Source organism: Drosophila guanche, unplaced genomic scaffold (assembly GCF_900245975.1).
Source record: "Drosophila guanche unplaced genomic scaffold, DGUA_6, whole genome shotgun sequence".
Lineage (NCBI taxonomy): Eukaryota > Metazoa > Arthropoda > Insecta > Diptera > Drosophilidae > Drosophila > Drosophila guanche.
The window spans coordinates 13,275,992-13,301,174 of record NW_022995743.1 but is presented as its reverse complement, the minus strand read 5'-3'; the positions used below and the strand labels follow the sequence as shown (position 1 = coordinate 13,301,174).

The window sequence follows — 25,183 nt, the reverse complement described above, 5'->3', positions numbered from 1 at the left end:
CGTTCCGCAACGCCAAAGAGTGAACCGGTTCTTTTGCTCTCTTATCTGCAAACTTTGGCTTTTTCTGGCTCTTGCTTTGCCGTTCCTTCGTAAACCGAACCGAAGCTCTATATAAAGCAGATAAAAATATATTTAAATTTTCTTTTAACGGTCGCGCCGGCGCCATTAGCCGAAGGCATCACTTGCAAATATGCAATTATGCATGTTATAAAATCTGGATCAATGAAATAAACTCGTGGATGTTCTAAAGAAAATTAAATGATAAAAATTTAAATGCAAACTGGGACGAAAGATCTTAGTCTGTACTTTTAGCGCTAGTCTCAATGTGCACCATCGATTGGATAAAACGGAGAATTTATTCATCTGGCTTGTACGAATCACGTGCACTTGGAATGGTTCGCTCGGTTTTGTCCTGGCGCGATGTGCTGGTAAGCAAAACCTGTTGCGTCATCCTCTGCATGAAATTTGCAATGCTGTATGTGGATATGAAGGAGCTTAGAAAGGGCACCAGCGTTTCTCCTCGGCTTTGGGCTTCTTGGCGCTCCCTCTCCCGCTTCTGGTGACGCTCCAAACGCGCCTGGCGCTGCCTGTCTCGGACCGCTTCCTGGTCAAAGTCATCCAGGTCAAAGTGCGTGTCGGCCACGGGGTGGACATAGACGCCTTTCTTCAGATAGTCTTCGAGTTCACTGGCCGTCATGTTCTTGGTCCTGATCAGCTCTGTGAAGGCGATTTTGGCCTCCATTTGCTTGGCCTGGGAGCGCTTCAGGCGATAAAAGTCCTCCCGCTCGAACTCCTCTAATTCGGCGCAAATGTAGTTGTAGGTACGGATGAGCTGTGGGATCACCACGTGCTCCAGAGCGTTAACCCGCATGTTGGTTTGTCGCGAGGCTGCCGCGAGCATCCGCACCATGTACTCCAGGGAACAATATGCCACCAGATCCTTGAGTGCACTGAGGTACTGCGTCCTCACCTTCTGCACCTGGACCCCGCCGCAGCTGAGGCCAGCCAGCGGGAAGGCACCACGCTCCTCGGCCTCCAGCTCAAAGTAGTTTAGCGGCACGCCCACGATCTTCTGCTGTGCCTTGCGCAAAATTGCCGTGGCGCTCTTGTTTTCCGCCACGATCACCGGCTTGAAGTCCGTGCCCAGCAGATTGGCCTTGGCCAGCGAAAAGATGGCCGCCCGCATTCGCTCGTCCACAAGATTCTCCTTCTCGTGCATGCTGCGTCGCAGCTCACGTAGCTTCAGGTCGATGGCGTCCCGCTTCCGCTTTAGCAGACTGATGCCTCGCTGCCCGGACTGGACGCGCAGCTTCATAATCACAGAGTTGGCCCGCGAAGGGTATATGGGCAGGATATCTTTGTTGGACATGGCACTGCTACAATGCTCCTGGATCCAAAATTTGTTTGAAGCCGAGAAAATGAGTCTGTCTGGATTGTTTAATTTAGATGTGAAGCAACGAGCCTACTTGATTGATTACGCAATTTCAAAGCCAAACAGCTCAAAATTTTGAAGAACATAAATTTGTGTCTTTTTAGTAAGTCTCATTCTGCTCATGTTTATTTGTTAATTTACTAAAATTGAACTTAGATTGACCAACTAATCCGTGGTCAGCGATAGCGATGGCGAGAAGAGGCAGCAGCAGAAAATATCTGCAATTACAATGTGGAATGTAATACACACACACACACACATACACAAGTCCACCACATACTTGTGTCCATTCCACTGGGATGGGACCAACGATTTTGCGCATTTTCCAGCTGCGGTGCATATTCTTTTGCCGCAGAAAAGTGTCGCAATGTTGCGCCGTTCGTTGCAATCGCAAGAGCGACAGCGACAGCGATGGCGATGGCGATGGCGACAGCAGCAGCCTTGCAACGCATGCCAACAAGTTAAGTATGTTAACCTCTGCGAAAATTAGACATGCCAAATGGTGCAAGCGAGGAGGAGGAGCAGGTGGAGGTGTAGACGAATGGGTGGGTAACGAAAACGAAAATGAAGTAACAATGCAGCAAACATGGGGCAGGGTCAAAGAGCGACGATGTCGACGCGACGACAGCATTGCGCCATTTTTCGTTTGCCCCGTAAGACATGAAATTGGGCTGCGGCTCGTACTCTGTCTGTGTAGCTCCACCCATCCCACGCCTGCCCTGACACATCGCCCTGTGTATGCGTGTGGGGTAAACATTTGGACAGGCGTTTCTATCTTCTGGATTGTCGCTGTCGAAGCAGAAGCCCCTCAAGCGACATCGTGATGCAGGGGTACCCACACCTTTTCCTTTTCCTACCAAAACATGGATTGGATTTCTTTAATCCAATTGGATAAGATTTTACTGGAGGGCATTTTTAAATGTATCCATCTGGATGAGCGTACGTTGCCAAGCTAATTCTGATTTAGCTCTCTTTAACAACCCATAAATCTATGCTATGCAAACAAATTTTAATCATTTTCTTGAATATTTTCGCGAACATAAATTGTGCAACTAACGAAAGTATTGAAAACCCAAATGTATTACCCTAGCCCTTCCCCTTCTTTCCCTTCTTCAGGCGCTTGTTCTTCTTGCGCTGATCTTTGCGCCACTTGCGCCAATATTTTTGTATCTTCGAAGCTGCCCGATTCATCATGAAGACGACGAGACGCTGCTGTTGGCGCCGGCGCTCCTCCTCTTCACGCTGCACAACGATGTCATTGTAGATGGCCTCCTCGCGCCGGTACACGACCATGAAGCTATCGAGCGCCTTCTTAGCCACCAGATATTGGTCTTGGAGCACCAGATTCTCCCGCATTACATCACCTATGTTTGCGTCGTACTTCTTTACCAGACTCTGAAGCTGCAGCAGCAGCTTGTTCCTGTAAGACAGGCGAAAAGGGTCGTGTCGGTGTTAGGAATGTTATAAAAAGGGAAGTAACATTTACTTTTCATTGCGGGCCTCCTGCTCTTCCATCAGATGCTTATCGGTGAGCTTTGAGTAGGCCTCCTTGGCAATCTGCAGCTGTTCCTCCAGCTCCTTTTGCTTCTCCAAGCTGCTCCTGTGGTTAATGCGCATGGCGCGGCTACATTTCTCGCTGGCGAAGGGGAAATATAAAGTGTAAGGATCGGGAGGAGGTGCGGATGCAGGCTTGCACTCACATCTCATTCTGAATGCGGACATTGTTCTGCCACTTCTTGTAGGCCAGATCGTCCTCGACCTTCACCAGGTAGATGCCCTTGGCCGCCATCTTCCATTTCTCCATAACGCGGCGGGTGGCCAGGTCCTTCCGCAAATTCGCGATCTTTTTCCGTATGTCCTCGTTTTTGTGGTACATCTCGTGCAGCATCCGCTCCTTGCTGATTTCGCTCTGGGATGATCGGTACAAATGGTCTTTGGCAATGTCCAAGAGAACTTGGAACGAGACTAAAATGGTGCGGTCCCTGTCACTCAGGTTGCGCATTAATTGGGGGAAGAACTTGTAGATCTGGTAGTTTTTCTGAAAGTAGTCGAGAATCCTGATCGTTTCGTGGTCGATTGGGAGCGTCAGCTCTGACCCCACGCGGGTCATATGGCTTTCCAGTAGATCCTCAACCGGCTTGAGGATCTCCTCGTAAGAGGTACCCTCGAGCACCTGGCGAAGTTTCTGCGGCTCCTGAAGCAATTTGGGCAGAAGCAACGACATCTTAATTATCTCTACAGCTTCCTGCAGGACTCGCAGCACACACTCAATTCTCACGGCACGCAGAGAGGTTCCGTCTAAAGGCAGGCAATAGTGGGCTCCATTTTCTTTGGAAAACTTTCTTTTAAACTCACCCATTTTCACGTTTTTTTCGGGGAGCTTGATCCTTCCTTATGTGTAATCGTTTGTCGTTTGTATTTCTCTGTTCATAGCCAAGCTTCATAGCTTCTGAGCCAAGCTGGCAATATTTTGATGATTACTAAGAGAATGTTTACTTTGTTTAAATTGTTGCCTGGTTACCGCTGCAACGCTGGGATAGTCTTCTAATAATTATGTAAAGGTAAGGGTATGTTTGAAGAATGGATTTACCTAGGGAGCCAGAGTAGCATCAGACAATGACAGGTGGATTAGGGATAATGCTGTTAAGACACTTTTAGCCATGCCGCATTATGACAACTGGCGCGGCGTGAATGAGCAGAGGAAAAGAGAGGAAGCGAGAGAAATAGCTGAAGAAGACCATGAAACGAACACAAAGGTGGTCAGGAAGTGGAAACTAAATCTTAATGGAAAGTGCACATCAGTTGAACGATATTTGTATTTCAACTCCAGTTTTTATACAATTCTTATACAGACGTAAATGGTGGATTGACACTATCCGCAAATTTCAAACTCTAAAATTGCACACATAAAGTGAAAAGGCAATTCCTCACCCCTCGTGCAAAAACACACCAATTCATCGGACAGAGAACTTCCACAGCGCCCTTCCTAAACACATTTCATTTCCATTTCCTTACCCACTTCCCATGTGGCATGCCCATTGCCATTCCCATTTCCATTTCCATGCCCACCTCAACCATTCCACTAAAACCATTTCCCAGGGCGGAGAGCCACCGCAATGACAGCTGCTGCGTCAGGCGTCAGCGCAACAAGTATGAGACGGCATCTGGAGAGGCAAAAAGAACAAACAACAACAGCAGCAGCAACCGCAGCAGTCCAAAAGCTTCCAGGCAGAAGCAGCAACAACACCAACACCAACAATGGCGACTGCGATGACAAAAATGAATGGCGAGCATTTGCTGAAAGCGTTGCCAGCCAGCCAGCCCCAGCAAACCTTTGCAAAGGTTCGGCAACAGAACAAATGTGCTTGTCTGAGTAAAAAAATGCTGCAGTGCTGACGAACCAGCAGGAGTACAAGTACAAGGAATACAAAAAAAAGAAATAAAATAAAAAATGCAAGAAAAGGACGGAAATAAAATTGAGCAAGAAGAAATATTTGTTGTTACTGCTGGTGCCCCTTGGCTCTGGCCATGTTGATGCGTGATAAAGATGGTAAGGAAAGCGTTGAGCGATAGATGAACCACACAAGGGACACCAAGAGAGGGAGAGAGATACATAGCGAGAGAGAGAGAGAGAGAGTCAGTCAAAGCAGAAAACGTAAAAAAATGACGCATAAACAGCTCAGGGAGAGAGAGAAGCGAAAGAGAACAGCAGAGCCGCAGAGAGCTTGCAGGAGATTTGGTTTTTGTGTTGGTTATGGTGGTGGTGGTGCTGCTGCTGCTTCTGCTGCTCCACATACGTAACAAATGGCCATGTAAAGCGCCACAGCAGAACAACGCCAACCTCTAACGGCACTGCAAAGGCTAAGAATGTGCAGCCCAAAAGGGACAGCCAAAAACCGTAGCTCTCTCTCTCTTAGGCGCTCTCTCACTGTACCATGTCCCACATCGAACCGATTCGAGCTGTCTACTAGCTGGCTCATTAAGCTCCAGCGACGAGGACACGACGTTGGCGCTGCCACTGCCGTTGCCGTTGCCGTTGCTGTTGCTGTTGGCGTTGCCTTGGCAGCATTTCCCAGCTTTTGCTGCTTATTGTTATATATTTTCATAGTCCTTACTTGACTTTTGCTTCTTCTTTTTGTTTTTGCTGGTTCGGTTCCTTCATGACTATCTACGACAGTGAGTGCAAATTTCACAGAAATGTTTCCCCGTTATGCTTGGCCTGGCCGCATTGCAGCTATAAATTTGTTTGTGGTTTACTTTTGCCTTGGAAGATTATACGTATCCGGACAACCCAACAGCGGGCGGGCGAGATAGTGGTAGAGGGACAGCGAGGGAGATAGAGAGAGTGAGAGATACAGAGACAGAGAGAACGGGAATGGCATGGAACAATGGGCACAAGGAAAAGGAAACGAGAAACAAGAAACAAGAAACGGCAGGCTAACGGTGCTTGCCGACTGTTGTAATGGTGGGTGACAGAATGGTCGGTATGAAACCCCATAAAGAACCTTTGTGAAAGTGTTCTTATAATGCTTGGTCTGGCGGTAGGAAGGTCACTCTGGTTATTGCCAACGGACATTTAAGATATACCCCCCAGGAGGCTTCCCTTAAGCCAGACGCCAAGAGATTGTTGTTATACTTACACTACATATGGATGTAAATATATTGGGCATTGGTGGAATAGTTTCTGTTGGGGAAACCTAATGGATTTAATGTGATGTTAGTGGGATCTGATCATTCTGGCGGTTCCTTCCGACAATTGAGTTTAGTTGTTGCCAGGTTCCATTAGTCTTGGCCCCGGCCCATGCTCAAGAAAAAAGCTGAGGAAATGTTCTCAGTTGATAATGTAGTCACACCCAAAACTCAAACGAAACTAACTCGGCCGATTCCTGAACAAGTTTCAGATGAATATTTCATGATTCTTCTTTTTTCGTTTTGTTTCAAGGTTTGTTTCTGTTTGACAGTTTCACTGTAGACTTTTGCACGGGAAAGTCCCTTTTCTGCCTTTACATTGTGTGTGTGTGTGTGTGTGTGTGTGTGTTTCGGAGCAGTCTAGCATGTATTTTGGGTCGGTAACGTTTGGTTCTTTTATGGAGCAACCTGCCACAGTGCCACGCTCAAGTTGTCTCAGAAACTTTGGGCTTCTGCTCGGCTTTTCTTTCGTTTGGTTTGACTCCCAGCCTTCTCTGTAATTTGAATTTTTTGAACTGTGAAGCGAGCGACACAGCGACACAGAGTTAACTTGGCTAATAAACTGAGCCCAGCTCCACACTTGCAGAGGCTTGGAATCCTTCTTGGCCTGTCTGCTTACAATCTGTATGATATTCACAAAGTTTCTCTTTCCTTGCCAAGGTAAAATTGAAAAAAAAAAGATGCATAATAATGATTCAAGGAAAGCGACTCTTTTCAAAGTTTTTCTAAGATGTCATGTCAAGGATTTCATGAAACTTTACATTTAACTCTAATTGTTTCAACTCTTCTCTTAGAAAGGAATTAAATATAAGTAATTTCGAATCAAATGGTTATCATTATATTCGGTAAATTGTATCACTATGAAATGCCCATTATTGCCATTATTATTTCTACTTCTAACTACTTCCTCCTATCCATTAATTGTGATGGAAGAAAAATATTTTGTTTCACATGACCCCAGGCACGTGTTGGCTATCAGTCAGCTTGGATTATCTTCAAATATTATGTTTCTATATTTATTTTTGATATATTTTGTATACGTTTCTGTTTGACCAAAGTCAACAATAAATGCCAAAATGCCGGCACGTGCACCGGGGTCGTGTTCAATGTTACTTCCTGGCTATTCGTTCTCCCTGTTCTTCGCTTTTCTCTCTTTTCTCTAGCACTACTCTCTCTCCTTATTCTTGTCAAATAGCTTTTACCTTATAACGCTTCCTCCTGGTCCTCCCCGTACCACTGTTATTTAATTTAGTCCAAACACCAAATGTCCACGCCGAGTGATTGATGAGACTGCGAAAAAATTCAGTTGTTAGTGGTAAACCAACCGTCGCACCTTCGAAAATCTTACCAAAAATCTCTCCGACAAGTTAATAAATTCTTTTCGTGTGCTGCATTTAACGCCTAGAGAATTTCGTTTCTTTGTTTGTTTCTTTTGTAATTTTTGGGAGACTTTCTAATGAAGTCGCTGTGGGAGAAACCTTTATCGGAGAAACCTTTCTCTGCATTGTACCCTCTCGGTGTTTGTTTAGTCTCTTTTTCTCTGTCTGATGCTCTGTATGCAAGGCACGCAAATTTGTTGCCAATAAGCAACCGAAAACAATTTTTATACACCCCCGAATGGGGTGTAGGAAGAAGAAATGAAGGCTGCAGATGGGATGGGGATATACCACTTGCCTATGCGTGCTGCGTGCCTTGTGGACTGCTTATTTTCCCTTTGCCACTTCGTGTTGTGGAACGGAGCTGCTGCTTCCCAGGACCAGTCCCAGGCCCAGGCCCAGGCCCAGGACAAGGAGTTGCTTAGCTACAGAGGCCCCAGGACCCGAAAATGTAGGTCATGTTGGACTCTGTACTTGGGGAGGCAATTTGCCAACAGAGAAGGGCAGTGGGAGCAAACGAGAGAGAGGAAGATAGATATAGAGAGGAAGCATACAGTGTAAAGCCATGTTATACATACACACACAGAAATTTTGGTTGCTGTCCGGGCTGGATCCGGCTGGAAGGGAAAGAGAGGAAGCTAAAGAGAGAGGCAGAGGGAGAGCAACACTGTGCTTCCCATGAATACTTAAGCATGGGCGTGGCCCCGTTTCCCCAGACTCCTGCCACCCACTGGCTCCGCCTACCACCCGCCACCCCATTGTATCTGCTCCGTCTCGTGCTTTATTACAATGAAAATTTCATTAGAAAATTGAATGTTGACGTGTCTCACATGTGCTACATCTCACACAAACATACTCCGCACTGAGTCACACATCGTTCCTTCCAAACAATTTTGAATTGACTTTTCCTGTTTTATTGTATCTCCGAAATTGATATTTTTACTAGGACGACGGAGGACTTGATAATCAATTGTAGGCATGCAACAATGTGTTGAATTTCCATACAGCTTCTTATTTGGTAATCGACAGTTTCTATCTGAAATACTTAAACACAGCCCAAAGACAAGTAGATTAGAGGCTGGGTAATCAGAGGGCTGGCGTAACAATTAGAACTTAAGTGCTTAAGTGACAGGGCTGCCAAGCATGGCACTTTGTGCACATGTTAGATAAATGTGTTTAGGTGCTAACTTTTGTTGTAATAAACTGAACAAGCATTTACACTAGCCCAGCGTTGTGGAAGGCAGGCTGAAATGCGAGAGCACACATCAGTCCATGGGATGAGACAAACGTATAGGTTAATATGAAAATAATTATTATTATTAAAGTTGTAACCATTTTTATGGACCAGATCTACCCCCTGCTTATTTTGTATATATGTCGGCACATCAAGTAAAAGGACGTTCCATTATGTGATGTTCGTTTTAAAATGAACCTTTAAATTCAACATCAATGAACACAAACTTTTCCACTCGACTGTCTGACAGCAGACACTGCGTATACGCGATGCGGGCGAGGCCGAATCTGACCATCTATTCCCCAATCAGCCCAGACAAATGGGGGTTCTTGTCAATATGAGTAATAGCTCATCAAACTTTCATTTTCCCAGACCTTACTATTGCATGTAAATCATGTACAACAAAAAATGTAGAAAATTGGAAACTTTCGACAAACCGTTTAACCCGAACATGAAACGATGACAAAGTCGAATGAAATTCGTTTTTATTACCAAACCGGGGGTGGGGCCTAAAGGCAAAATGTCTTGTAATATATCTAGTTATATGGTCGATAGTCGTATATTTTCCGGTTAGATATTTTGTGTGTTTGTTTGGTCGTGTTCGGTGTTTCCGGCACCCCGAGAATAGTTTCAAAGTTTGTGACACATGCAATAATTTGATTTTGCCAGCAAATGTAGCAAGGAAAATACAAATAAATTGAACCAAAGAATAGCGACAAGTAATTGAAGCAAAATAGTAGCAAAGAAGTGGAGTGAGCTAGAGAGAGGCAAGTTGATGAAAATGAGCGGTTGAAAGAAGATTGAAGATAAAAAGTAATAGATAAGGTAGCAGACGTAGCTCAAGGGGAATAAAAACTAAGCTAAAGATGTGGGATAAGAAACGGTAAAAAATGAAAGGTAGAAAATCGAGGCTTAGAGGTTTTTTATGGAAGATGAAAGAATTCAAGAAAGCAGACTGAGAAACAGAAAAATATGGTGAAAAACAAGCAAAAGAAGTGGAGACAAACTCGCTTCCATTTTCAATTTTCAGCCTGCCTCCTTGCTTTCTTTTATTCACTTTCATGCTCGTTGGGGGCGTAATGAGACAGAGTTTCCCTGCCAGTTCTACCGCCTGCCGCTTCCCTCCCGCTTCTCCCTTCACACCACCCACACCACCATCATTGAGCATGTTTTATCGATAATTCGTGAGTGCGACGCAGAAAACACTGTTCGAGGAGAGTGGGAGCTGGAGTGGATACCAGGCCCTTCGCCTCCACCCACTCTATCGAACGATTCTTCCCATCCACATCCATTTAGTCTGTATAACAAACAAATGTTTTGTATGTGTCAGGCGCCGGTTTTTCCTTATTTTTCCTGCTTTTCCCTTTTAGTGTTATTATTATTATTTCTCTTTGTTTTTTTGTTATCCGAAAATCGGTTTTTGCGGACGCGCAGTTGACACGGAACTTCACAGAACAGGATATACTTGTATTCGTATGTATGTGTGGCTCTAGGTGGGATCCATTTGGAATGTATTGACAGGAAATTGGAACCGGTGCCCAGGCGGGGATGACTATGACTCGGCCCCTGCCACTGCCGTAAAGACTTTTGTTGACTCTCGATGTTTCGTTGCTGCTGGTTTGGGGGGGGGAAGGTCTGAAGGCCTCGGGGCCTCGTGCTGGTAGTAAATGTGGGCGTACATATCTTACTGGGACATGTGCCGAATGGGCGCCCCTTAAAGCTAAAAATAATATGAAATTTATTGCTGTAAATGACAAAACAGATTCTACCTATATGGAATAGGTATGTCTGCAAGTTTGATTTATTTGTTATCCCCGAGACAGGACAGTTCTTTGACTCCACTGATGACGCGCTGATTGACATTAGAAGGTTACGAACGAGTTAGTGGAACAGTAAAAAGAAACATTACACGAAAGAGTTACATATGTATGTATGGATGCCTAAAGATACAATAAAAGTATATTGCAGGTAAATCTCTGTGGTCAGCGGACCAACATTTTTCATGGTGCTGTTTTTTCTTTTGGTTTTGCGAGCATTAATGTTGCTCGCAGAAGTGTGCTATGAAAAATACAATTTACTCTCCCATGCACTGAAATACTCATAAATTATAGAAATATTATTCAATTAGCGTGACAAACAAGTCTCATACATAATGCAGCACTGGGAAAAGTGTGGGTCCAAGTGGGAAATGCCACTGAAGACATGCAGCAACAAATACAAGTGCAGTGTTAAGCTTATTAATAGAAAACAAAGTAAAAAGAAGCAAAAGTAAAAAGAAAACAGCGCAAAATGTCAGCGCCATGTCGGAAAGCTCATTAAACAAGAGAGACGCAGAAGAAGCAACAGAAGAAAGACACCCAGAAGGGGAAAATACTTGGAAAACAAGGCGGGCAAAAGTTAAATGAAAATGAAAAATAATTAGCAAACAACTGCAGTGAAAAGGCAGCTCGGAAAACAGAGGGAAAGTGGGGGGAAATGCGAAAGAACGCGGTCTTGCCTTGGGGCTGAGATTACGATAATTATATTAATAAATACACATTTTATGATATTTAATTCTGCTGTTTTATTATTATGGCGCAGCAAGGCGCTTTGACCTTGTCCAAAAAGAAGCAACAGAAACTAGAAACGACAAAAGTTGATACCCTTTAGCAGAGTAAATAAAACGAATTATGAATATAGTAGCAGTGAGAACTTTCTGGGATAGAGGAGATTGATACATGTGTATTTTTTGGTTTTGATAATTTTAAAAAGTAAAAATACTCTTCATTTGGTAGCTGTAACTGGTAACGGAATGACAAATGAAATATACCCTTGTACTCGTATGTTTAACGGCACACTGAATCAGCAGGAATAGCAACAGCAACAGCAACAGCAACCCGCGATAAGCATGTCGAATGACATGCAATCCGATCAAAATGTCCCACTAATTAACGGAACGAGCTTTGCTCACTCTCTCCCTGCTCTCCTCTTTGTGCACTGCTTAAGCTTCGAATTCCGCAAAGAGCACAAAAGCGCACTCCATCTTGCTCACTCTCCCGTTTACCTTGTTATATTTTTTTAGAGTTCAGTACCAAGCAAACGAGTTACAGCCAAACTCAAATATGGCATTTCAGAAATAGATGCGAAGTGCCGGCCGTATGTTACCACTTTATTTGCATGGACTGCTTTTTGCCAACGCTTTTTATACAAAATACAAATATTTCTTAGTGAAAACGTAATATGTGCAGAGCTGCAATAGCCAGCCTAGTTTCACCAGTACTCATTTCTTGTGCTATACCGTTACATACTTTTGTGCGAGCAAGCGAAATGACATGGCGAACATGCCATGGCATGCAAAATGCAATTGGGAAATATACTTTAAGAACAACAACACGAAAGGCAAGCGAAGCCGAAACGCCCCGCACTTTATCGCCTTCATCCTGGTCAGAGAGAGGGGGAAGAAACAGGCAGAGAAGGGCGGGGTCGGCCAGAGGTTGCTAAGGTGCGATAAAACAGTAAAGCAAGCGAAAGCAAGCAGCCAGAAAACAACACCAAGCAGAAACGAACGAGAAATACACATGTATGTCCATACGAGAAAAATATGAGAAAACGATTTCTAAATACTCTAGTAAAATATATCTTTTGGGTGCCTGGAGCCGGCTTAGCATGACGATATTTTACTCTCGGTTTCCCGCACGAATACGCACGGTCTGGTTTTATATTTAAAGACCAACTGAATGAAGGAGGAAATGTACTCTTTTTGTGAGTTTCTTTCGTAGAAATAGCACTCGCACACACAGGGGCGGAACATTTACAGTTTTACATGCAAATGCAACGAAATGAGCCCATAACATGACATACCAACTCAGAACTGACATGGAAATGTGTCGAGACATACTCGACTTTAGGGAGAGCAGGTGGGGAAGATGGTATCCATGGGACTGGCCCCTCGCATGATGGACAGTCGGAGGACGGCGACTGATGGCCCTGACGTAGTGCAAGAGAGAGAAAGAGCGATTCCACTTTGGAAAACTCACAATTGTTCTCACATTCCTACTTCCACGTACACGACTTTTGACACACGACACACTTGATTTTACTTTTACTTCATTTTTCGCACCAATCCAAATTACCTAATTTGGTAATTATTATGGTAGGGCAAGGCCAGAAGGTGTGTAGGTGCTATTTATTCAAAAATGTTCAATGCATACTCCTAATGGAAATACAATTAATAATATTAATAATAGGAAACATATCTGTAAGGCTCCCTCTGAAGTCCAGGCCAATTAAATCGGAACCCACCTGAAAAAATCTGATAAAATACATAACTGAATCCAGCACAATAAGTTGTTATTTATTCATTAGCTCATTAACCAAATGGCTGTGGGGCACTGCCACCTTCTGTTTGTTCGGGCAAACATTTACTCTGGCTTTTTCCGACGAAAGATTTTGGCAAACACAGTCAGAGCGAAAATCGAGTTTGATTTAGTAGCGTGATTGTTCCAGCTTACAATTTCGAATTTCACTTTCATTCGGGGCAAATACTCGTATTTGTCTTCAACAAAGAGCCAGCAAAGGTAACTACTATAAAATCGAGTAGACCGATTGGTTCCAGGGCAGTCAGTTCCCGACACATCAATCCATCAATCCACAAGCAAGATAATGAAGCTCTTCCCTCTGCTCCTCTGTTGCCTGCTGGTCCTCTGCTTCACCTCTCCAATGGAGGGACGCCTCTTCCTAACCAATCGTAGCGGCATCTTCTGTGTTTGGGCCGCAAAGAGATCCTGTTCCAAGACCACGCCCGTCTGCGTGCGAATAGTCGCCACCTCCACCTGTAAATACTATCGCAACGAGTGTCAGTACAGCTTTGATACTTGCCTGGGAAAAACGGGTAATTATTTAGCAACAAGTAGGGGAGCAACACCAATGCAGCGTTTATTATTCAAATATCCCATTAATCTCCACGCAAGGTTTTGGAACCAGAAAGCTTCTATAATTTCTGACATTTTCTTACAGTGTATGGTCAAACGGGAGTCGTAGATGCTACAGGGGCACTCTGTGCGGGGATTTTCCCTCTGGGAGGAATCGGTGCTTGCTAGAGACTATATTCCATTATATATGTATAAATATTTATCCCTAGCTGTAACGAATAAATATTGCATATTTATTGTCTATAGTCCTCTCATAAATAGTCACTTATTTATTTATGGCAGGACGAAAGCGTCCTGGTTTTGTCATTCAATCTCGCCGCTGATCAGAATCGTTTATTTAAATGGTTTTGCAACTCTTTTGGCATTACATGACCCACACTCGCATGAAGAGCTCGTCCTATCGCAATGATGAATGCTGGAAAGTGGTTCCCTTCGTTCTTTTTTAATTGCAATCGCATAAATTGTACGTTTTATGTGGGTGAAAAACGAGGGGGAAATTATGGTTATGGTCACGCAGACAATGTAAATTTATGGAACTTTTGCTTTTTAGTTTGCCATTTTTTGCGCCATTTTTTGTTGTTGCACAAAGCCAGCGGATGTGAACGGCGGGTGCCTGCGGATGCAATTAGAATGCCAGAAAATAAATCCCCGCACATGCATATGCACATGGTATGTACATACATATATATCTACGCGTGCGTACATACATATGGGACTGGGAAACTGGGTCAATTCCGAAAAATGTAAGCGCTGAAAGTTCGGAAAATTGTAGAAATGAGGCTTGAGGAGAGTAAATTTAGCCTCAGTAAAATCGAATGTTGCTTTTGCAAACATAAAGGTCGAAAAGCGTTTAGAGTTTACTTATGTATATGTACATATTTATGCACAAAAGTAGTTTGTTTTCTTTTTCAGTTTCAGTATTTTTTCCCTAAGTCTTTTGGGACTACACGTGGTAGTCTAACCCCTTCTTATAATTATGGGTGTTATGTTCGACGATGAAGATGAGCCCAAAAGAGACGACAGAATGCTGGCCCAGCCACCGGTCGAGGATGATGTCGAAGTTGAGGACGATGACGACGTAGAGGAGAAAGTGCTGATGCAGGTTCCTGTCCGATTTACCGAAATGCTCGTACAATTACCCAGATTGACCACATTCCAGCCTATGGGAAAAACTGATGAATACCAGAAATGCATGAAGGGGTATTCCGCACTCACTTGAGACACTTGTCCGGCAATTAGCTCGCTCCATCAGGCAGCGGTTCCTGAATCTGTGGCACCGGCGTGTCGTGCTCCAGCGCCCGCAGACGTTTGAGTTGGCAAAGCAGCTGCTGCTGGTGCTTACACAGCGCGAGGAGGGCGTAGAACTGCTGCTGCTACTGCTGCTGGAGCCATTACCGTTAGTGATTATCACCGACTTACCTCGGGAGTTACCAGATGCCGTAGAGCGACGTCCGCTCACCGAACTCCGGCGCCCGGCGTTTGTGCTGGCCCTAACATTGCTATTTGCCCTAGCACGCACCTGGCGAGGTTTTGCACTGTTCAAGGCCTTCGCCCGTATGCGTCGTTGTTTCTTTTGCGCCTGCGAGGCGACCACGATCAGGGCGATCAGAAGCAGCAAAGACAGCGCGAGACGCATTCTGCAATTGATTTTTGCTTCTGGTTGTTTCTTCAGAGGAGCTCTTAGGTTTTATACCCCTCCAAGGAACGTGTCTCTGTCTGGCCTTGGAAGATGTGTATTATAATATTTCCTCATCCATTCTTTAAACACATATTTGCACTTCAAATTTCTTTGCCTGCCCAATTGTGCAAATACTTTAGAGCGAAAAAGAAAGAGATGATGGGACTACGTCACGTGTGTGCAGTAGATATTTTAGGAAATTTAAATATGCCAGAGAGCAATTAAATCAATTAACTAACTCTTGAATAGCTCATACCTAATATGAATCATACTTTTAGGCAGTTCAACAAAAAAGTGGAATATGCATTTTTAAGGTGGATGTCTTCGGCATGGGTTAGTGTAGAACTATAGATACATCTAGATATTGTACATAATTATGCGAAATGGTTCATCAATGTACATATTTACACTGCAATACAATGCTGCAATACATCATGTCTGACATATGAACAAATAAACAATTGAGTGGAGCATTTGCTACTGACATTAAAATAAAACATTTAAATTTAATTGAAAGTATTAATATTTATGGAATTTACGCTCTTATTTTCTAGTCCCAAATCTACACTATCTTACTTGTTTTGAGATTTATGCAGAGCTCGTTTTATACTCAGGTGGACATCTGATTTGATTAGCCAGATTCCTTAATAATTTTTGTGCCCCCAGAAGTGGATGTTTGTTGTTGACTAGCGTTGGCCTTTACTGCGTTGCTGCCACTACCGCAGGGAAGCTTCCTATCCAATGGCATGTTCTTGCAGAGACTGTAGTTGACCTTGCGATATACTGAAAGGGATATTTCCAGATAAAAGTTACAAAAATCAGCAGGATTCCACTCACATGCGGTCAGGCCCTTGTTGTTGCAGTTCGATATCCTGCGTTGGCAGTCGTTCTTAAAGGCTTGACAGAGATTGGCCCTTCCAAAGCGTCCACATGATCTGGTCGTGGCATTACAGCTACTCTGAACGTTCTTCTTACAGCTCTGAGCTCTGCGGGAACTTGGGTTAGCTCGGGTCTAGGAATTGCTTACCGAATGGTCAAACCCCTCGGTTGTCCTGCTGCTGCTGCTGGACATGGCCAGGTGGAGGATCAGGCCCAGGATGATACACAAGTAGCAAGAGGCTTTCATGGCGGGTTCTTTGTTTGTACAAAACTGAATGACAATTAACTGAATAGCTTTGGCTTTTATACAATTTCATCTGTATTTGCTTTGCAAAAAATTTTATAAACACTTTGCTCTAGTTACCACATTAATTTCAGTTTAAATTGACTCTCAGCTGAGCTAATACATAGATCTCTCTCTCATAGATCTTCAACCTTGAGCGACATAACTAGTTTCTGTGGGTTTCCAAAGGTTTATTCACTTAACAATATTTAACCTCGGCGTATGATGATGGGAATAACATTTGAAGTCGAGCTGGAAGTGGAGGATGAGCCACCGCAGATTCCGCGACTATTCAGACTGATCGACGAGCACCTGGACAGGGCCACGGCCGTGTAAGTGGTGGAGCTCACACACGACTGGTAGCGCAGCACGCAGCTGTTCCTGAAACGGGTACACAGATTGGAGGAGCCATAGCGTCCACAGGCATTGGTTGTGGCATTCAAGCTGCAGTTCCTCAGCACACACACCTTGGCCCCAGTGCTGCTGTTGATGGTGCTGCCAGTAAGGAAGGCGCAGGCTAGGGCCAGGATCGCCAGGAGTGTGGACAGGGCTAGAGCGGCTTTCATTCTGCTTGTTGGTGATTTCAATGGTCTTTGCCATTTGGCTCTATGGCATGGACTATTTATAGTTCTCGTTGACGATTAGTTTCTGCCTAGAACATTTTCAATATAAAAGAAAGCCGCATATATCTTTCGAAGAACGACAAGATTTACACCTGTCCAAATAAAGAGAGCTTCTGGCTGACATTGGAATATGATAACAGAAGGTGGAGTGGTTATTGGGCACCTTGGGTGAGCCAATGCCCATTGTTAAAGGCCTGTGCGAATTTGTTCAATGCTTTAGATGCTTTTTTTCAATTTTTGGTTGGGTACAATGTTCATAAATATATTATACATCTGCTGTACCTTGAACGTTACGTCTACATCGCAGATACATGTATCGTACTTGCAAATAATGGACACAAAAAAGTGAAGCATAGCATACTTTCGGCTACTGTGAATATTCCGAGTAAAAGACTATTACTTGCATTTGTGGGAGTATCACTGCATCATCTGCTTTAACTAGGCTTCCAAGGGAAAACTTTTTAAATGTTGAGTCGAATGTTTTCTCTGTTCTATATTTACTAATCTGGGAGCTAAACACCTATTTGGAATTGAAAGAATGTCCTGGGTTGATTGGGAATATTGGAAAAGGGTTTATATATCTTCCAATTTCTCTTCTGCTCAACAATTATTTTAATATGCGGCAAAATCAACAAAACTGCGGGTATCCTGCTGTTGTTCGTGTAATTGACTGTTCTCCCAGCTCGAATTCATTAACCTCTTGCTTACAACAAAATGCAATGCACCAGATTTCAATTTAGTAGTAGAAACTTGATCTGGCTTCTCCAATAAACGGCAAATTAAAACAGTTTATCGGATAATCCCTTTCATCTGCCACCTACCCTACTGCACAAAAACAACTAATAAATGAAATGCGTGAAGCAGAAAAACGCAAACAACAAGAGTAAAAAAAAAAACAACTATCTCATGTTCAACCTTATTATTATTTTTTTTGTAGTTAGTAGTTTTTGTTGTTTCGTTTTTGTTTGTTAATCAATTCGTAAAACGCACTTTTATAAAATGCTGTTGACAGCATTGTTGAGTGACTGCTGGTCAAGGCTGGAAATCAGTTTCGATAATTGGCTTTAGATGGAGAGAAATTTAAGAGCTCTTGGCGTCGCTCCCTCTTGATGGGGACTGCCATTTTCTAGTGGGTTGCATCTGAGACCAATCAAGAAAATATTTATGCAAAAAAAACCGTTTATTTCTGGCAATTTTTGCCAGGCTCTCCAACCAATTTGCATGTATTTAAGGAAAATTTCATGTGCGTGTCTTGTGCAGTTTGAAGTTTGGCTTGCGGCAAAGTGATTGAGCCAAGTCAAGCATCCATTTAGGCTAGTCAATTAGTTGCCCATTGAATCGATAACGTCTTAGACATCGTGTCACACAATTCTGCCTGCCTGCCCAACTATCTCACCGACATAGCCAAGAGGCTTGGGTGCTATTGGATAGTGAAATCAGATCACCACTTTCTATTGATTCAAAGTGGGTTCAGCACATGAATTGTGACTGTAACGAGCAGCAATTATATGAACTTTTCATTAAGTAAAAGTAAGTTAGATAAATAGTTACAATTGAGTGTGCGGATATATATTCTTATTTCTTATCTTTGTTTACATTAATTTCATTAACTCATTTAATTGGAGTAACATCAACACTAATGAATTCGGGTTGGATGGGCTTTAGGTGGTTATTGATTTGAAAGCTCATCAACATTATGATTTGCTTACAGCTATAGCTAATAGATAATACTTTAATTAAGTTCGTATTGAAAATTGATCCATCGAACATTGCAAATCAGACGAAATCCCATTAATAGTAGAGTGCATTTCCTCCTGCTTTGTGGGTCATTTTTAATGAAACTGCTGCACATTGCCCGCCAGCATTAACCAATTTGTCAGACTCAATTAAGCTGCATACGAGTATACTTCCACTCTAAACAAAAGATCGATTATATAACCCGAAGCAGTGGCATGCCCCAAATGGGTGCCGATTAATCAGCCATTGGCAGTGAAAATGGATGAGCACTAAAATCAGACCGCAGAAATGTACGATGAACACAAAGGCCAGAAAAGGCCACAAAAGCAAACCCAAGAGAGAAAGAGAAAAAGGGGAACGGAGGCAGACAGACAGAGATGTGGCCTGAAGATGCTACTTGAAGTTGTGGCCAACGGGTTTGGTCTGTGCTTTGTCGCATTGCAGGAAGTTGCAAGTTGTCAACGGGTTGGCCGCATTTGGCCATTTATTGCTTGGCATGGGATTGACGACGTTGCTTTAGCAGGGTATCCTAGGGTATGTACGACTTGTGTTGCGACACCATGAACATGGATAGGCATGCAAAAGGAAATGCTATTTTCGATTAGATGATTGTACCACATATTTTAATATGTACAATAAGTACAATAATTAAATAAGTAGTTGAAGTATCCCTCTTGGTTGGCATCAGCGCGTCGAACCCCGGCGGTACGCAGCATCCTTATACAGATCTGCATTTGATTGCTGGCGCTGCAATCAAAATTATTTAACTCAGATCCGGCAAATGAATTCGCGGACTGCGATTCGCGTGATGCTGCCAATGCGGCAATCAGAGACGCGACTGCGCCCCCGTTTATCAGCTAACGGAAAGAAAGAGCAACAACAAACTTTCACTTTCGACCGCGTTCACTTCGTCTCGTCTCGATTCGTTTCATTTTGTTTCGTTTCATTTTGCTGTCTTTTTCTTGCGAACCGCCTTCTTTTTGTTGGGCAGGTCAGTTATAGCACAGTGCTGGTGTTGCAGTTGCAGTTGCAGTTGGAGCTGGATATAAGCCTGGGGGGCTGGGGCTGGGCTGGAGCCCACTGCTATGGTTGAGTGCATTTTCGATTTGGTCTCCTCTAATCATTGGGCTTGTGTTGTTGTCTAAGAAAATGTTGTAATATAATTTTAATTTGTACCCAGAAATGATTGCCAATTGCCCGGTGCCTAATGTTGATTATACAATTTTCTTGTTGCTCTTGTTGTTGTTCGCCTTAAACGAAAGTGTTTTGAGCGCTTTGGCGAGGGTAATACTTAAGCTACAGATTTGAACACACACAATTCGGTAATTATTTATTGTTGCTTTCGGGTGGGCAGAGCCGGGTTGAGAGTCGGGGTGACTTGGGGCGTACACAATACAAGATCATCGTCTATGCGCACGAGCACTCTCTGTTGGCCACAAGCGATGGATAGAAGGTCTAAGGTCTAGTGGCAACGACTCTGCACGGTGGCCGAAAACCAAACAAGTTCAAAACCGTTCAAGTATGTTTGCCCTGTGGACATAGGTCTATCTTATCCCCTTGGCTCCACCGAAAAACCAATGCGAGGTGCGCATGCGTGAGGTCGTCGCACTTAAATGTCAAACGGTTCAGTGCTTTAATGAGACCCGAAAGCAAGATCAGGCCCGTCCACCCCAAAACCAAGTCAAAGATTGGTCAATTCGATCAGGCCAAGTCGGCTCTCAAGTCTATTGCGAGGCTTGTCGCAATTGCTGCGGCTGCGGCTTTTTCATGTGGCAAGAAGAATGACCATAAGCAAGACAGATTAATGCTGGCCTGTCTAATTTATACAACACATTGCGAGAGAGACGACGACAGAAAATTCGTCGTCCAAGTAGGACGTAAATTAATGCGATTTCGGTTCGGGGGTAATTAAACATATGGCTCGTTTACACACCCAACACAAACGAACCTGCCACAAAATTGGCAGCAATTTATTGTAAGATCGGTCTCTGACAATGCCTAACCTTATATGCATACACCTTGGAAAGGCACACACCTGTGTGTGAAGTGCGCAGGCGTGTGTACTTCTCCGCCTCGTCGCAACGTGCTCGCTCTACAACATGTTGGCTCTGAGCGACCTTTCTGATAAGCTCTACCTCTCTCTCTCTCTATCTGACTGTTGTGTCTTGCATGCAAATCTGGCGAATGTTCGCCTGCAGTTTTATTGTTGCTTTTGATATTCTGTTTGTTCCCCGTTTCCCCCCAGATCAGCCTCGTCTGGCGACCAAATTTGTACGTTTAACGGTGTTCAGTGTGCTGAGCCAGCGGCCACCAATCCATATCGAAGCCATCCATAGGTGGATAGCCTCGAAATGCCACAAGAACCCAAAGTATGGACGTGGCCAGTTTTTTAATTGCCTGAAAATCATACTCTTTTTTCGATTTTGTATTTTGTAGGCCACAATTGGTGATTGCAAAATCTGCACAGGTGGAGGAGTCCAAATTGGAATATTAATAAATAAATAATAAAATAAATAGGTTTACTGTATATAGTTTATAATTAAAGGAGGATTTTAGGAAGGCCTCAAACATCTGATGCATGTTAAAGTCAAATGGGGGTTTCAGAGGCTTCTGAGTTGACATGCGTGCTCCCAACTAAATGTATTCTTTGGTCAACTCAATAAGTTTCAAAACGATGTTCAGCCAGTTAAATATTTCCATTAACACTTTTAGATATTTAGATATTTTTAGATTATTTAAAATTCCGCTCTTGAGTGCTAATCAAAGCAAAATGCCAATTTGCATAAGTTGAAGTGATTTCCTCGTTTTTAGTTCTATAGAGCGAAACTATGACTCCATCGGAAGGTGTTAAGACTTTCGCGATTCTGTCAAGATCAATACCATGATGATGATGATGATGATAATCATGAATGGTGACGATCACACAAAAAAATCTAAAGATTTTATTTTGTTGCTTATTTATGTATTTATTTTCGAGGCGAAGCAAACAAAATCGCATTAGTGGAAGTTGCCGCCTTGGATATGAACATCGTACAAATGTAGGCATGTACATTTTTTGTATGTACATATGTATGTACATGCAAACATATGTACTCTACAGAAAATCTGGCTTCCAAAGCATCAATGGCTTAAAATAAAATCTCTGTTTTCCTTTCATTGCTGTCATCGCATAGGAAATGACCATAATGGGTTAATAACAAATAATAAACATCTCGAATAAATATTATTGCTTGCCAAATGCCAGCAGCCTTGAGCGAAATTAAGCAGCCGTTGCTGTGTGCTGCGACTTGGGCAATTGGCAATTAGCGTGATAATATCATCGCCAAATGTGTTACCTAGAAAACTAATCATAACGGCGGAGAGATGTAATTAGGCTATAACGACAATAGAATGGAAATCACGCAGAAAGAAAAATGAAAGAAGTTGGAAATGGAACTTGACATGGGTGGTTGCGTTCTGGTTTAATCCTGGTACCTTTATACCTTAGATTATATGTATGTACATACATACATACAAAGGATTGATAAGATTAAACAATAATATCGATAGTTTCACTTTTCAATGCTTTCCCTAATTCCCCTTTCTCTTAGCCTAGATTTTAATTGGTAACCATTCAATTCTTTTTAAATGCATTATAATCCATCGGTTTTCTTTCGATTTTAATTGGCAAAACTTTCCATGCAAATCAAATTGAAATTATGCAGATTCAAGCTCAGCATACACCAAGTCGTATATGTAAGTAATTGTAATTGCAGGGGCTAATTAAAACGAGAGCTCCGTTCCAATGTTGAATGGAAACAATGCAAGGTGCCTATACGCCGGATGCCATTGAACTTGTCGTCACCATCATCTTGTGCATCTTTCAGCACACGCCATCCTGCCATTGGAGTCGATAATTATTATCAAAGGGAATTATTATGGTGCTGCCGTTGGGGCAACCCGCTACAACTGCTTCAAACGAATATCATGATAAATATGTGCATAATATGTATGATCATAATTCATGCAAGATAGTTTTTAACAAGTTTCCGTATTAGGAATTACTTGTAGTACATTAATTGCTTGCACTTGCTGCAAGTAAGTGCAACATTTTGATGGCTTCCTGGGAGGAAGAAGTCTCATATTAATAATGAAGTAACGCATTTTACTGTTTACCAGTTCCCGACTCTAATACCAGAATGGTACTCATAAGATGTTATATCAATTAAAAGTATCTAGTCTACACAAAATAATTAATTCCCGCCATTCTGTTAATCATAGATTCTACACTTGAAGCTCACCGAATATTTCCTAGAATCTTTTTCCAATTGTTTGGGTCGGAGATTTTACCTTTCAAGGCCATTCTTTAGTTGGAACCCAAAGAAAATTTGAATTATTATCATGTTAATGCCATCCGTTCAATCTAGTTTAAGTTTCAGTTTCAGTTTCAGCTTCAGTTTTGAGGTTTTGGTTTCTAATTTGCAGGTTTTTTGTTTTCGTGGAACATTAATTGATTTAATGTTTTCGTTGGCTTGAAGCTAACATTTATACGAGTATTATGTTAACGGAGCGTTACAAATCGCAACACAGAAGCAGTGGCAGCATTAAGTGGCAACAAACTGTTGGCGGCTGTTGAACAAATATTGTATCTGGCAGATACATATGTACATCCGTACTTATTTATGTATGTAGGCACATCGGAGCCAAGCGCAGATGCCGAGCTCTTCACGCGTGGCAACGTTTTTTCAAGTGCAGCATGCAATTTTGCAATATTGAAAAGAAGACTTCAGAAAAAAGTGAAACTCAGCTATGGCGTGTGTGTGTCTGGGAGATACACAAGCATAACTGTAACCATAATTACCGACAGCAATGAAAAGCGAAACAAAATTAATGAAGTGTGTGATACCCGCTGAGAGCAAAAACTAACTGAAGAAACGCAATTCCAGCTCCAAGACAATGGAGCTCCACCTCCTCCTCTTCCTACACTTCAGCAGGCTATGTCTGTGGCACTTGCACCTGTTGCCGCCACTGCGGTGTGAAGGTTGGCAGCGATGTATCTTTTTCTCGTGCAGAGAGCAGGGAGTATCTTGTTCCGAGACGCGGAAGTTCGGGAAAAAAAATGTTTTGTTGCCCGGCCCAAAACAATGCACAATGTACCAGCCACACACTCACTCACACGCCAGAAAGTTTTGTATCTTGAACTTGAGGCATCATCGAGCAAGATGTGCACACAAACACACATCAATACATACATATGTACATACATCTGTAAATGTTGCTGTGTGGGTGCCGTCTGCCAACTGAAACAAATGGCCTTGAAATCGTTTGTTAGCAAACGCACTGAAGAACAAATAATTCTAACCACAATTGTTAAATTTCTATGCTCCCAAAGATGGAGAAGATGTACTCGTTTGGATTGCATCATTCACACAGCTTGAATTTCCTGCGAGTTTTCTCGAAGCTAATCGCTTTACACCAAATAGTTGTTGCAGATATGCAGATATCCAATTATTGACTCCTATCATCCCTATCAAATGAAGATGATGGAACTTTCGAACGGTAGAAGTTTACGGGGTAAAGATTTGTTTTTACATATTGTAGCTTACCTTCGAAAGTTCAGATTCGACCTCTTGTGCAGTGTAAGTATTAGAAAAACCATAAAGAACCACAAATTATTTTGACCAAATCATGTCAAAGCTGCCTCTGATGCTGTCTAGCACCAAGTGGTGTCATTATTTTTGTTGTTTTTCCCCAGACGAGTATGTGTATTTTTCTGTTTCTGCAAAAATGATGATTTGTGCCGTGCCACTTGAACTATGCGTCAGACTGAGCCCCAGACAATGATTGAGGGAGCTGCCGGAGATGAAGATGGAGACTTGGATGCTATGCTTGAAAGTGCGGCCCTCCGCATGTCAGATGTCGATGATGGCGATGGTGGCTGCTGGCGCTGATGCTGCTTTTTGCTGCTGATGATGTCTGTCTCTGGTACTAGGCATTATTGCATCATCAAACAGATTGAGCAATGAGTGGATTTAAATACACATTTAATGGTTTGCAGTTATGGCCCATTGTGCCCGGTCGTTCAACTAAGCCCCACAAGGGATTATTGATATAAGATCTGTTAAAGATTTATATTTTGTGTATTTATCGCTGCAGTTTTAATGTACACTGTATCTCCCGATTTGTGCCACAGGAAATTAAATGGAAAATAGTCCAACTCACAAAAAAAGGACAGAACGAGAACCCCCTCTATCATATCACCGAAATATTAATTCCCCTTTTTGGACACCCCACCCCAGCAATTGGATGATTAATTTATGTTTTTCCTGTCATTAAAGAGGAGCGGGAAATCGTTTTGGGGAA

The 25,183-nt window shown here is 42.9% G+C and overlaps 4 protein-coding genes across 5 annotated transcripts; all 4 read right to left on the bottom strand.

Annotated features, from left to right (window-relative positions):
• Positions 1-337: 337 nt before the first annotated feature.
• LOC117592041 (V-type proton ATPase subunit D 1) lies at positions 338-1,417 on the bottom strand. Its single transcript, XM_034285513.1, has one exon. It carries the CDS (start codon positions 1,367-1,369, stop codon positions 356-358), a length of 1,014 nt encoding a protein of 337 aa, XP_034141404.1. The 5' UTR covers positions 1,370-1,417; the 3' UTR covers positions 338-355.
• Positions 1,418-2,487: 1,070 nt separating this feature from the next.
• Positions 2,488-21,256, bottom strand: LOC117592002. Of its 2 annotated transcripts, XM_034285451.1 has the most exons (5): positions 21,252-21,256; positions 19,786-19,792; positions 3,133-3,731; positions 2,919-3,068; positions 2,488-2,852 (listed from the first exon to the last, which is right to left on the bottom strand). In XM_034285451.1, the coding sequence occupies exons 2-5, from the start codon at positions 19,786-19,788 to the stop codon at positions 2,519-2,521; spliced, it is 1,086 nt and encodes a 361-aa protein (XP_034141342.1). In that variant the 5' UTR covers positions 19,789-19,792; positions 21,252-21,256; the 3' UTR covers positions 2,488-2,518. The 2 variants fall into 2 exon arrangements, with proteins under 2 accessions (XP_034141342.1, XP_034141341.1); XM_034285450.1 differs by lacking the exons at positions 19,786-19,792; positions 21,252-21,256 and adding an exon at positions 3,788-3,928 and having other exon boundaries at positions 3,133-3,730.
• Positions 15,951-16,506, bottom strand: LOC117592186. The gene is made up of 3 exons (XM_034285788.1): positions 16,360-16,506; positions 16,157-16,305; positions 15,951-16,102 (listed from the first exon to the last, which is right to left on the bottom strand). The coding sequence occupies exons 1-3, from the start codon at positions 16,443-16,445 to the stop codon at positions 15,951-15,953; spliced, it is 387 nt and encodes a 128-aa protein (XP_034141679.1). The 5' UTR covers positions 16,446-16,506.
• On the bottom strand, positions 16,660-17,257 carry LOC117592003. Its single transcript, XM_034285452.1, has one exon. It carries the CDS (start codon positions 17,045-17,047, stop codon positions 16,691-16,693), a length of 357 nt encoding a protein of 118 aa, XP_034141343.1. The 5' UTR covers positions 17,048-17,257; the 3' UTR covers positions 16,660-16,690.
• Positions 21,257-25,183: the final 3,927 nt, after the last annotated feature.